Source organism: Alosa sapidissima, chromosome 21, assembly GCF_018492685.1.
Source record: "Alosa sapidissima isolate fAloSap1 chromosome 21, fAloSap1.pri, whole genome shotgun sequence".
In the NCBI taxonomy this organism is placed as follows: Eukaryota; Metazoa; Chordata; class Actinopteri; order Clupeiformes; family Clupeidae; genus Alosa; species Alosa sapidissima.
In genome coordinates this window covers 30,448,659-30,462,115 of record NC_055977.1, presented here as the reverse complement: position 1 = coordinate 30,462,115, position 13,457 = coordinate 30,448,659, and the positions used below count along the sequence as shown (strand labels likewise).

Below are 13,457 nucleotides of genomic sequence, written 5' to 3'. Positions count from 1 at the left end.
AAATTCTCTCACGGGATCAAAAGAGTATATAATATAATAATAATAAAGTAATCTTTTGACTTTTGCTTTCCATGCACCATGTAGTCTTTATGTGCTGAGAAGATGTTTAATGACAGCTTTACACTGATGAGGTATAATGAAATTATATTCTATAACGACGACTTCATTTACAATATGTTAACAGCTATATTTAAACAGCGTTAAGAAGGCACATCCACTTCCAAGGTTAACAAAAAGATATTTACAGAACTTTACATTATGTACATATTCACAGTAATAGTTTCCCGACTGAATTCTCAATCCTTAAGATGGAAAGCTCTAACCCACATCAAAAGTAGGTAGCAATTCAGAGAACATTTGATTAAAAAAAGGTCCAGCATACATTGGAATGTCAGAGAAGTGGGTTGTTTGGTAAATAATAGTTCATTCATGGAAGAAAGATGTTATAAATGGCCATTACATTTCTCAGATCCAAGTGTACTTATCTCAATATTTTGTCTAGATATCTCCATATGTTCACCTAAAATATACACAACACAAACCATATATCAATAGCGCAATTTTAGGCTGATATGGGCAATCTCAAAGACCTGAATCACACCTTGATTTACAGATATGTAGACAAAAATAAAGTAATCCACGACACACCTCGACACAAACTTTCACAACAGCACTTCCCTTTTATAAGCATATTTGGGCAGTGAGAAGATTACGGTAGAACAACACAGTAAGATTAAGATCAAACTCATGTTGCAGGTTTGCATTTAGCCAAGAAATATATTTTACAGGTTTGCAGGAATCAAAATAAAATATATATAATATATTCTTTAATCAGGGCGCAGGAACAAAATTGTGGCATTTACAAGTGCAGAATATATGTAAACTCTCAAAATATTTTAAACAGATTTAATAAATACTTAAATATGATTGTTTACCTCTGTTACTAACAGTTCTGGATCTGCCAGACAATCTAACCTACATTCAGCAGTATGACAGATCTGCACAGTCCTTAGGAAATGAAAGCTGTGAAGTGCTGTGCTGAATAATGCAACATTTGAACCCATCCACCCCTGGCAATGATTCTGACTTGGACATGTATATCTGAAGTTCGTTCAAGTATTGAGCATAGTCCCAACAAGAATATTCTGAAAAAGCAGTCTTAAAGTGAAAACCCTAAAAAGGGATTAGCCTCACCTTGTAAACAGTAGAAAATACATTCATCATTCACCATGAAGCTTTGAACATGCACATTGGATAGACAAATACATTTCTTCATGTCAACTGTATCCATTATTAGAGGTAAATATAATTAAAAATGGCACCCTATGAAAATACATGTAATGTCACATTTCTTAATAACCCCACCCTAAGAAAAGGTATGAATTCCATAGTGCATTATCTTGTCAAGTGCACCAATATCACACATGACACATGACATCAATCCCATTTGGCCAGGCAGCAGGTGCACTCGTAATGCCAACCAAAACAGGTCCAGGCTGCATCACATTATAAGGTTTTGTGCAATAAAATAAATAAAACAGTTGGTATCTTGTGAGATATCACTAACGGTACATTTGTGGTCTGAGATGGAGAAGGCACAGTCAAGTCTCATGGCTCAATATCACTGCCCTGTGAAGGCTCCGACACCTGTGGAGACGATGCAAATCACCATCTTAGCGCTCAGATCCCCAAGCAGTCGAGTCCAGCTGATCTTGGTTTTGGTCAATCAGCTCATCCTCAGGTTCAGGAAGCAAATGATTGTGCTCAGACTGGTCCACAGACATTTAGACAGAACTACCCGACTCTGTGGATTCTGATTCGGAGTCTCTGATTCTGAGGTTCTGAGTCTCTTTCTCCCTAAGAAAAACACAAACCCAACTGTTAAAGCAGAAGGAATAGATGGGCAAGATATATCAGCCAGTGGTCTGCATATGAATCACAGCCCTCAAGGTGGAGTTTGGTTGCCATTTGCTTGAGTCACTATGGCAGCATAGTTTATACTCCCCCCCCCCCCATTTCGTCCTCCAGTGAATTTCAGCCAATCAGATTACCAGCAATGTTTTTTAACAAAGATGCAATTGCTATTTTAAGATGGAGAAGTCAACTGGAAAGATAACAAGAACAAGATGACTATTTGGCCTTACATAAAATAGGTGTTTTTGCTGTAGGTTTGCAGTGTGCAGAGACTATTTGTGTGACACAGCTTGTGTTGCTACATGCTAAGTTTGACATCTGTTACTATCAAAGGAAGGTCTTTGTTTTGACCCAAAATGCAAGTCATGATTCAGCCAATTGCTGTTGTTACACGGAACAGAACGTCCCTCCCTCCACATACACGATAGCAACGCCGCAATGGAGCCCATCGATATTTATATACCAACTAGGGCTGTGTATTGGCAAGAATCTGGCAATATGATACATATCATGATACATAGGTTACGATTCAATTTATTAGTGGGTTTAATCCAGCAAGCCCACTATTGTTCTTCTTAAGTTTTCTTTATTTCTTTCTTTCTTTATTATTCCTTTTCACCCACTTTTTGTATGAACTACTGCTCCTAGACTGTTTGAGCTATCGACGCGGATCCAACTCCAAAAATTCAGGCCCGAACCGGTGTAGCTTGCTTGTTACTTTCGTGTAGCTGGTCCTTGTCGTTTTCGCGTTATTTCTGTTTTTCTGCGTTTTTGGGCCCCATTGAAATGAATGGCGGAATGTTCAGGATTCTAATTTCGATTATGACATCACAGCTCTAATTGTTTAAGGCGAGACACGGCAGGTGAAAACATCGTTTTTTCATGCACTGGTCAATTTCGAGATTTTGGGCTAATTTGCTACCTTAGCATGTATTCTTTCACACTACTACAACAACAAAGCCCGATTTACACATTTAGGTGTTAATTTCATTACATTTTGTCTACTCGCGCTTGTATATTTCTCCTAAATTCACCAAAAGTTAGTCTTCTAACGTTTCATGCTCTACCGCGACCGTGCTACAAAACATAACATGTGTAGTACCGTTGGAAAGCTCTGTTTTTCCTGCATGACGCTGTGCTATCCAAATATGGACACTTCCTTTGTAACCGCAACCAATCGCGAAAGTTCAAAGGCGAGTCTAGGCTGAGAACGGAATCTCTTGTCTGTGTTCCAAGGCTGTTTTCTCAAATTGAGTTTCTCATTTTCCAGTAGATACATCTCAGCCTATGTAGCACCTATGTACACCAAACTTTCCAGATATACACTTAGCAGTGCTCTGAAGATATTTACAGAGGGATTTGTTAATAAATCATTCCTGGCCTGATTTATGTGACATTTTATTCAAAAATATATGGCAAAAATCGATTTTTTAAGGCTATGGACAGTATATTCTGATTTCCTAGGTAATGAAAGCAGATATCCTGAAATCCCTCTGTAATTTTATTTTTTTATCTTGTATGCAAACAAAATGAAAAAATAATTTTGCACCTGGCTTCATCATATGTTCAGATCTATCTACCGAAAATATATGCAAATGTGCGCATATTTAATGAGATAATGCCTAATTTGCATAATTAGACATTCGAATTTCAAAAACTTGTAATACATTTTTTGTTCATACTTGTGTAAGTAATCAACTGAGGAAGTTTCATGGTGATGTCTATTATTTTAAAATTTTACCCTATTCACCTGTAGTGTCTCGCCTTAAGCTTGCACCTGGCAGAGTTCTAAGCCATCTGGCAATGTCTAATGGGCTGGGCTGGGCTGTCTGTGTATATGAAGGTGTGTGCATGTAACTTTTGACCCGTATGTCCGATTTTCATAAATGAGGTACCGTTGGAATCCTTGGATGAGGCCGAGTTCCATGCCCCTGATCAAACCCACTCTTGCAGTTCCTCGGAACCGCAATTCTAGTTTAATTTAAATATTGTGCAAAAGGCGATATATTGCAATTTTAATATATTGTCTAATTCTAGAAAAAGTTATATTCTAAAGAAGACACCATACACATAAAATGTAGGTAAAAAAAAGTTTGCTTTAGACAAACAATTCTGTACACTGTACAGTACAGCTCTGCCTATGTCAATAACAAAATAAAGTGCTTTCATGTAAACTATTATAACCCAACTTTTCAAACCTTTAAAAAAAAAAAAAAAAAAAAAGACTACTTCTATTTCATTCAGTTGTAGTTCTCAGACTTGGGGGTGGAAAGAGCCATGACACTATCCCCTTAGTGAAATTTTGCTCTTACCACAATTTTCAGTTATTGCAGCCACTAACACAGTATTAATGTATGACCTTTGGTGTTTGGATAGAGCACATACAAGGGCCTTACCGCTGGTGCTGTAGCATTTTGCGGTTCCGTTGCCGTGTTTCCTCATTTATAGGGTAGAGAACGAAGATCACAAGGCCGATGATGAGGAGTCCGATGGGGGCAGCTGATACCAGAATCTTGAGTGTCAAGCCTACCTCCTCTGGCTGTGTGCAGCCGCTTGTGATGTACCCTGCAAAACTAACATGCAGAGGAAAAATATGAATTCCCAGAACTATCAGGGCAAGTGGAGATTAAGCCACACACATGTACATGGGTGGCCTAAATCTAGTGAGCTGTCTGTGACCTTGAACCCAACCAGACTGTTTTTCTGAAGTCCTGTGTTTTACTTACTGATTGGGCGTAATCTGATTAAATATCAAAGTCAGGTTGCTGGGGAGACCAGGCATAACTCCTGTATGCTACAGTGTCAACGGTGCAACAATAATGGCCAAGTATGTCCAAATCCCACATCAAAGCCTCAGTTGACTTGGGAAAGTCAAATGTGATCTTTGTATATCACATTGCACTTTTCTGCTTTTTTGCACTACTGGTTAGACGCAAACTGCATTTCGTTGGCTTTGTACTTGTACTCTGCACAATGACAATAAAGTTGAATCTAATCTAATCTAATCTGAAAGAGCAAAGGAATTGAAAGTGGATAGTGACCTTAGGTTTGTACTGTATGTTGTGTGTGGCTGGGTAGACAAGTATGTATGGTGACTACATGTGTTAACCCTTAGAACCCTAAGCTGTTTTTAGGGCATTTTCACTACCTTTATTCATAAGGATTTATTCTGGTCATTGTAAGTGCCACACACACATATTATGTATTGTTGTTTTCAGCAGAGTCTAGGCTATCCAGATCTGCCATCATTTCATGTATTAGTACTAGCATTGATTTTATTTTTATTTTTAAAGAATTAAAATATAAAAAGTGTATTATAAAAATTCTTACTGTATATTTTGACATGTATCTCACCACAGCAAGCCCATAGCTCTACATGCATTTCATGTTTGTGACTGTCCTGAATTGGGCAATATAATTGCCATGTTGGAGGGATACTCTGGCGCTGAGCAATGTACAGAAATATGTGGTGTGTGATTTAAGGAAATAAATGCCATTTTTTATTTAGTGATGAAAAATTACTTTTCTGCGCTCCATATCTGTGACACGAACTGATCTGACCTGACTTGACCCGAGGTTGCGTGTTAGCCTGCGTGCCTATGTGTATGCACTCATAATGATTCTCAACTTTTTACTGGATTGCCATGAACAAAGTAAAGGCAAAAAAGGTGTTTCTTTGTTCAACAAATTGGGATGCAATGTGAGCCTTGAATTGGATGCCATGCAGGAATTTGCTAGGATCTCAAAACCGGAAAATGAGCATGCTTTGCCATAGAGAAACACACGATAGCGCTGGATTATAAACATGCTTTGCCACAAAAACAGACAAAAACGTGGGGTAAGTCCAGCTATATGAAGTTATTATTTTGCTGTCAATTCATCTGTTTTATCACCCAGAAGGATGTATTTGGTATCAAACGATAGCTCTGTGTCTCCTCTTTCATCTGACATGCGTGGCATATCTATCCGATCACGGGTCCGCGAGTAATTCAAACGAGAGTAATGGGTGTGCAGCGTTGGTTTGTGTACCTGACGTTATTATTTTGCAGTCACATCGTCTGTTTTCATAAGCCAGAAGGATCGATATACATGGTACCAATGGATAGCCCTGTATCTCCTCTTTCATCTGATATGCTTGCCGTATCTATGCGATCACGGGTTCTCGAGTAATTCAAAGGAGAGTAATGGGTGCGCAGGTGAACGCAGAGAAGTATAGACTGTAAATATGATGCAATTTGATTTAATTTCAAGATTTTTTTACATTTTCATACTTTAACGCACAGACTAGTGCCTGGTCTCGTTGGAAAGCCCCACTTCTCCTCTGTCACGCAATAAAGATTTCATCTCGCTGCGATGAACAGTTGCGGAGAAATGTAACAGAGAAGAGAGGGTGTGTTTTTTGACGCACTTTGCGTCAATCGGGTTCTAAGGGTTAAGCAACTTACTGGAGGCTCAGAGTCGATATGCCAAGTGACACTCCAGAGGCAAACTTGGTAAAGAAGACATAAAAAGAGTAGAATATAGCTTCGTGGCCTTGCAAGTCAGGGTTTTTCACTTTGAAGTCATCAACAACATCAGGTAGCATAGACCTGCAGAGCATAGTACAAACACAAAAAGGACATATTTATGGAGGCTTAACATCAATTAATACACAAAATGAACATAATGAGCTGGATGTAAAAAAGGTGGATGTAAAATTATCGCAGACACACAATTGATAGAAAGTCAACACTTAGACAGTCACTTCAGCACAAACACAGTCATCCAGGCAAAGGTAAAACAGTGTACCAAAATCACACAGTACAGCCTCCAAGCATCTTCCATCAATCCTATGTTTACGCAACAACTCATCAACAAGCTATGCACCTCAGCAAGAGTATTTAGTGCTCTCAAGGTCACTCACCATGGCAACAGGAATGCGGCTGCAACACTGACACCAGCCACAAATGACACAATGTAGGTCACGACAAGGTTGCTCTTCACAAAAACCACCAGGACCAGGAATGGTATTACGAACTAGACATCCATACAAATCAATATAGTATATGTTAGTGTTTGCCATATAAATGGTATATTTGTTATGTATTCCCTGCAAGACTGTATGAGAACATGAGTTTGTGTGTATGCATTTGTGTTTTTTTCTTTTCAGTAGAGGGGCAGTGAAAATTTTTACCGGGATCCCAACAAAAACAGCTGTCTTCTTGCCAAAGCGCATAAGAAACCACTGCCAGAAGGGAATAGTAAGGGTTGCGGCGAGCTATGACAGAAGTGAATAAAAAAGGCATTTATTTAATTACAACTTCTTACTACACATTAAAGTCAATAATAGAGAGTCCTTGATTTCATCTGATGAATTCACACACTCAAACAGCTTCTTTTGTTTATGAAATGTCATGAAATGTTGCATGTGTCTAAAGAATGCTGTATTTATTGTGTGGATTAGTACATAAGTAAGTAAGTATTTCTAAGGCACATTTTCTAGCAGAATGTCTGTCACTTTGAGTGACCAAAGATACACACAAACAATACACACAACATTAATACTCAACATGAAATCCATAGGCATCTCCCTTAAAGTTGATGACCTTCCTTACCATGATGACCAGTAAAATATTCTGGAAGTCATTTCGAAAGCCAAGTGTGTAGCAGCAGAACAGCGCAAAATTGCCTTCCAGGAGCTGTGGATACATACATACATACAGTAGAGACACATGAGAGTATAGCCAAACCTGACATCTGCAAATGCTCTCACAAAACCAACATAAAAAGAAACATGGCCATCAAAGTGCTTTGGCTTGGGTAGAGGTACATGGGGCATCCTTATCCATACTGTATGGCGTACATAAAATACCCCTTAATGCTCACCATGAAAGCCAGAGAAGTGAAGAGAAAGCCCATGACCAATTTGGTGTACGGTCCATGTCCCATTACCAGATGAATACCCTGCCAGAATGAGATGGGCTCATTCTTTGTTTTTCCAAGATCTAGAGGGGGATGGTGGAGTGGGTATCATCAAAACAAACAAACATAAATAACAACAAAGCATGTGGGTTGCATTAAAATCAATCAGACCATCATTGATTAAATTAACAAAAATCTGAAATCTGAGAGACCAACTGGCTGTGCTCACCTTTGCGCTCCCTTACTCCAAAGAACAGAACCACAGCACACAGAACATAGATTGCACAGATGATACCTGAAGCAATCATGTAGGCTTCCCTCTGTTGGACATGACCAATCAACAAAATCAACAAAAAAGCAAACACACAATATTTGCACACATTCATCATAACAATTTGATCTTTTAATATTTGTAAAAGTTGTAAACTTTGTAGATCAATATGTACAGATATCAGAACGTCAACTCTGAAACTCAGAGCACAGGTGTTTCTAGTGGCTTTTAACACACTAGATCTCATTCGGTCTGGGTGATGTTAAAGAATAAAAACAAAAAACTGCACAGCTATGGTCAATAACATTGCAGTCCTTCTTGATGTCTTACTGTGCGGGTGAGGTCGATTGGCATCAGAGAGAGATGGCTTGGATGGCTGGCATTTTGATCAGCATCCAGTGGAGTCAGGGTAGAGTTGATGCAGGGCGTATTGGCCATGCCCACTATTTGTCCCTGGATGCCTGTACCAATAACTGTACCCAGGACCTCCACCGTCATTCCTGGCAGTGGTCAGACAGTGGTCAGCATTAACATAAAGCATTACCATAAACGTCTGATTAATCAGTATCTTATTTAATATATGGGACTTATCACCTTTTTAGATGTATGGTATTAATTTCAAGTAGTATACTGTATGCCCTCTGTGGGCTACACAAACTGATAGGCAGTATGGAATGACTTACTGTAGGCGGTGGCTGAGTCTCTCTCTTTCTGCTCATGACTAATGAACATTGTGAGTGCAGAGTACGGCACATGGAAACACTGGATGAGGATACACAGGAATATATATTGAACACAGGGATATATTTTCAGCAATTAATTTGTGCTGAAACAGTGATGCAAAGTGGAAGAGACTAGACTAGACGGGTTACTTACTGTCTGTAATGTCTGGAAGAGGCAGTACCACAACAGGTACCAAACCACCTTGCCCTGGTCCAGATCAGGAACATACCAGATGAGGAAGTAGGAGATAATAGCAAGTGGAGTAGACAATATGATCCTGGAATGGCAAACAGTTGAGTTAACAAACTATTAACAGTTTATTTACAGTTGGGACATTGTATAAAATGTGAATAAAAACAGAATGTAATAGTCATATTTAGTTGCAAAAAGAACACAGACAACATATTAAATGTTGAAAATATATGTTAATTTCGAATTTGATACCAGCAACATGTTTCAAAAAAAGTTGGGACGGGGTAACAAAATGCTGGAAAAGTTGTGTGATGATAAAGAAAACAAAAGAAAGAATGTTTCACAACTAATTATGGTAAGTGGCAAGTGGGTATGAAAAAGAGCATCCCAGAGGCAAGTAAAGATGTAGGGGAATTCATCACTCTGTGTAAACTTGTGTCTTATGGACCTCAGATGGCACTGCATCAATACCAGACCTGTTTCCAGACCGGTCATTGCATGGGCTCAGGAAAACCTCTGATAACCATTGTCTATGTGCACAGTTTGATACTCAATTCAAAAACTGAAGCCAAAATTGTAACAGCTACAATTGTATTGAGACATGATACGGAAAATACCACCCTCTTATCTGGGCCTGAGCTTGTTTAAAATAGACTGAGGTAACGTGGAAATAGGTCCTGTGGTTAGACCAATCAGTTTGCCATTCTTTTTGGAAATCGGACTCATCTGGGCTAAAGAGGAGAGGGCCTATCTAAGTATCCAACCTATTCAACTTGTTTTAGTGCTCAGTTTGAAACCCAACATCTATGAAGGTGTGGAGGAGCATTAGTGCCTACAGCATGGGCATCTTTCACATCTGGCAAAGCACAATCAATTCTGAATGATGTACACAGGTTTTGAGCAACATATACGGCCATCCAGGCAATGTCTTTTCCAGGGACGACCTTGAATATTTTAGGAAAACCATGCCAAAAGGAATTCTGCACATATTTAAATAGCATTTATCCATAGAGGAAGAATCCAGGTGCTAAGATGGCCTGTCTGTAGTCCAGATTTAACAAAATTAACATAATATTTTTCATGAAATATTCCAAATTTTCATTTTCAACATTAGATATGTTGTCTATGTCCTTTGTCTTGTATATTATCACATTCTGTTTTTATTTGCATTTTACACAATGCCCCAACTTTTTCTGTTTTGGGGTTGTAATACTGTAATAATAATAAACTGTATTTGTATAGCACCTTTCATACACAGAATACATGTGTATTATACTTATCATACATAAGATATATACTTAAAAAAAAAAGATCAGCCATTTCTTTTTACAACAGTCGTTTGGGGTTGAAGCCCCAGCAAAATGGCCTGACGACACCAATGTCCTCCAGGATATATCTATATCTAGGAAGAAAGTGATCGAATTATGTGAAACTACGCATGCATGCAACCTCCAACCTATGTCCCTGGTATGACAAAATGAAATTTCATGACTTTTCCAAAAGTGTCAATGAATTTACTTAATTCTATGATTTCAGGCCTGGAAAAAGAGATTTTACAATTCCATGACTTTTCCAGATTTTCCATGACAATGGGAACCGTGTATAGTGAAAGATTCAGAGCCAACAAAGGGAGGTTGTAAAAAGTGGGTCATTCCGTGTCAAATCGGATAAGGTTACTGCTACACTGTCTCCGATTTGGTCAAACCTAGTCTACATCATGAATGGGACCCAAGACAAAGGCCTGTAAATTATTTCTGAAATCTGGTCTTCATATTTTTTAGCCTCTGATATTAGGCTACTTCAGTTTGACATCATGAAAAATACATTTGCCCTGCCACCACTGCGAAAGCCTTCCTGGCAGAATTTCCAAAACATTAAATATCTGGGTTCCCACTCTAAGTCAAATGTAAAAAACTGCATGACTTTTCCCTGACAAAAAAACTGAAATTCCATGACCTACTATATAATGAATGGTACAATATACCTACCAAAAATTTCAGAGCAGCCGCAGAGCGTTCAAAATATTTTACTTTTTTAGAGTGGGAGATGAATAAATGGGCATTGAATAAACAAAGTTGGGCTAACCACAACTACAAGCAGTAAAGCTAATAACCAGATATACACCAATTCTGCGGGGAAATATATCTGTATTAATGTATTTTGGCAAGTAAATTTTAAACTGCAAAACAAACATATTTCCAAGACATATTTCCAAGAATGATCAAATTCCCTGACTTTCCATGTATGGAATAAACTTCCTAAAATTCCATGATATTTCAGGGTTCCCACAGGTCATGACATGACGATATTTAATCAATTACTTGTACAAACTGACAACAGTCTACGTTCAAGCTCATGAGCATGCAACCCCCCCAATAGACCCATCTTTTTAATGCAGGCTACTGCTCATTGCTGCACCCCCCCCCCCCCCCCAGTGATAGTTAAGTCACTGGGAATATAAGACATATTCAGTTGTTAAAGATCCATTGACAAACTTGGATCTGTTTTCTCTTATTTATGAACTTATTCACTCTTATTTATATAACTAAACTAACCCCCAACACACACACACACAGACACGCACACACGCACATGAACTATAGTAACCCACTTAAAAATGCTTTATGTACTCTGGAAGGAAGAACTGGTTGAGGAAGATTTGATTGGTCTAGCCTGCAACACACCACTGTTGTCTGCCCAATCGGCAGCCTCCCCCACCCCCTTCACGGCATGCTTCTAAAATGCATTTCTTCCTCCCAAGTTTGAGGCGGCAAAATAGACTGCATCTCTAGACAGCAACATTTCTGCCTACATTGTCAATCTGGTGGTGAGAAATCCCATGATGCCTCTTTTCAACACCTCAGATCTGCTGCATTTTCAAACAATGTGTGTCTGCTCCTTGTTTGTTGTGCTACCATGTCTACTTTTGGATCTAGTTATTCCAAAATGTAGCTATAAGATACTGCAACAATGTTATCATCTCAACTACATATAGCCTACTTTAGTCAACTTAAATACTAAATTAACACCAAACATTAACACTCACTCATCTTCCTTCCCTAATACCCCCTTCACATATGCCTTCAGCTGATGTCAATAAAAATCCGAAACACACAGACACCACGTATGGCTATATGTCACTGGTTTCTTGTTACACCAGGGAATAGCAGATCTCAACCAGTTCTTTAAAAGCAGCTTGTGTTTTTATGTATGCTGAGAACTCTAAAAGCAAGAACAAGCAAGTTCATCTGTTTGTAGCCTGAGGGCCACTTTGTGTGTGTGTGTGTGTGTGTGTGTGTGTGTGTGTATATATGTGTGCATATTCAGTAAATGTCCGAGTAGACAGTGGCACAGAACTAAAAGTGGAGGGGCATCGATGAACCTGGAGGTGAAGGATGAGGACTGCTTGAGCCTGAGCTTTAAAATGTCAGCCATGCAGTACTAAAGTCCTGCACCCATATTAAGAAAAGTATGCTTTGACACCCAAATATATTTTATAAAGGCATTCCAGTTTTTAAAATATATATATATATATATATATATTAATGACAGGAACTATCTATTAATGACAGGAACAGTGTTTGTGTGTTATTCACATATCTGTCTACCTATTTCCGCAATCTCATCTGCAAGACACCTGCCAAGTTTGAGATCAGTCGGACGAATGGAATGGTTCAAATTTCCTTCGGATGTGTAATAAACCATTGTAGCCATACATTTAACAAGTCATCATTATATCACATCAATTGAGTGTTTTCTGTAGGCTACTTACTGTGTGACATTGGTTTACACTACAGCAAAAAAAGTAGGCCATCAACACGTTTTTATAACTAAACTAAACTAAAACTAAACGTATCAACAGCCTACCACTGTTGCAGAAATCTTACACAAAGAAGGTATCCTTTTGATTTTTTGTACATTTTTGCACATTCCAACATAAGGAAGCAGCATGGGAAACTTGTCGTTTTTCTGTCTTATTTTCAAACTATTTTTCTGAGCCTGATGTACAGCTGTTTCAAGAAGGTCTGGTGTCCCTTTGTTATGACACACTTCCTGCAACGGTCACTCGTCTCTAAATTACTTAACTCCCTCTCCTCTCAAGGAGTGGCAGACAGAGCGTGATGTCACTTACAGGCTACCAGAGACTGTTTTTCCAGTCACATCGTTGCAAATTTCATATGACAATGTATCATTCCACAATCATTCAATTAGGCTCTATATATAGCCCTAACTCAAAAAAGCTGTTAGGCCTATGTCATTTTTATCTGTAAAAATGTCACATGCAGCCATGCTATAAGCATTCTGCTTACAGCACTTTATAATAATATTCTAGATTCATTATTGAATGCTTAGCCGGAATGATGTTTTCCCCTCATCCTATCTTTAAAGAAGGCCTACCTGAGGGCATGTAATTGGGCTATAGGTTTTCTATAAGAATAGCATGTTTGAATGGGCA

General features: G+C 38.6%; 1 protein-coding gene across 2 annotated transcripts in view; it reads right to left on the bottom strand.

The window, feature by feature from the left end:
• Nucleotides 1–660: 660 nt before the first annotated feature.
• The window catches only part of mfsd2ab (major facilitator superfamily domain containing 2ab), a 35,980-nt gene continuing 23,183 nt past the window's right edge, over nucleotides 661–13,457 (bottom strand). For both annotated transcript variants that reach the window (XM_042076753.1, XM_042076752.1), the window contains 11 exons: nucleotides 8,963–9,086; nucleotides 8,770–8,848; nucleotides 8,417–8,586; nucleotides 8,045–8,135; nucleotides 7,780–7,898; nucleotides 7,509–7,592; nucleotides 7,088–7,171; nucleotides 6,818–6,930; nucleotides 6,360–6,503; nucleotides 4,311–4,487; nucleotides 661–1,857 (listed from right to left, as the gene is read on the bottom strand). In XM_042076753.1, the coding sequence (XP_041932687.1) occupies nucleotides 1,785–1,857; nucleotides 4,311–4,487; nucleotides 6,360–6,503; nucleotides 6,818–6,930; nucleotides 7,088–7,171; nucleotides 7,509–7,592; nucleotides 7,780–7,898; nucleotides 8,045–8,135; nucleotides 8,417–8,586; nucleotides 8,770–8,848; nucleotides 8,963–9,086 (1,258 nt within the window). In that variant the 3' untranslated portion in view covers nucleotides 661–1,784. The remainder of the gene's footprint in view (nucleotides 1,858–4,310; nucleotides 4,488–6,359; nucleotides 6,504–6,817; nucleotides 6,931–7,087; nucleotides 7,172–7,508; nucleotides 7,593–7,779; nucleotides 7,899–8,044; nucleotides 8,136–8,416; nucleotides 8,587–8,769; nucleotides 8,849–8,962; nucleotides 9,087–13,457) is intronic.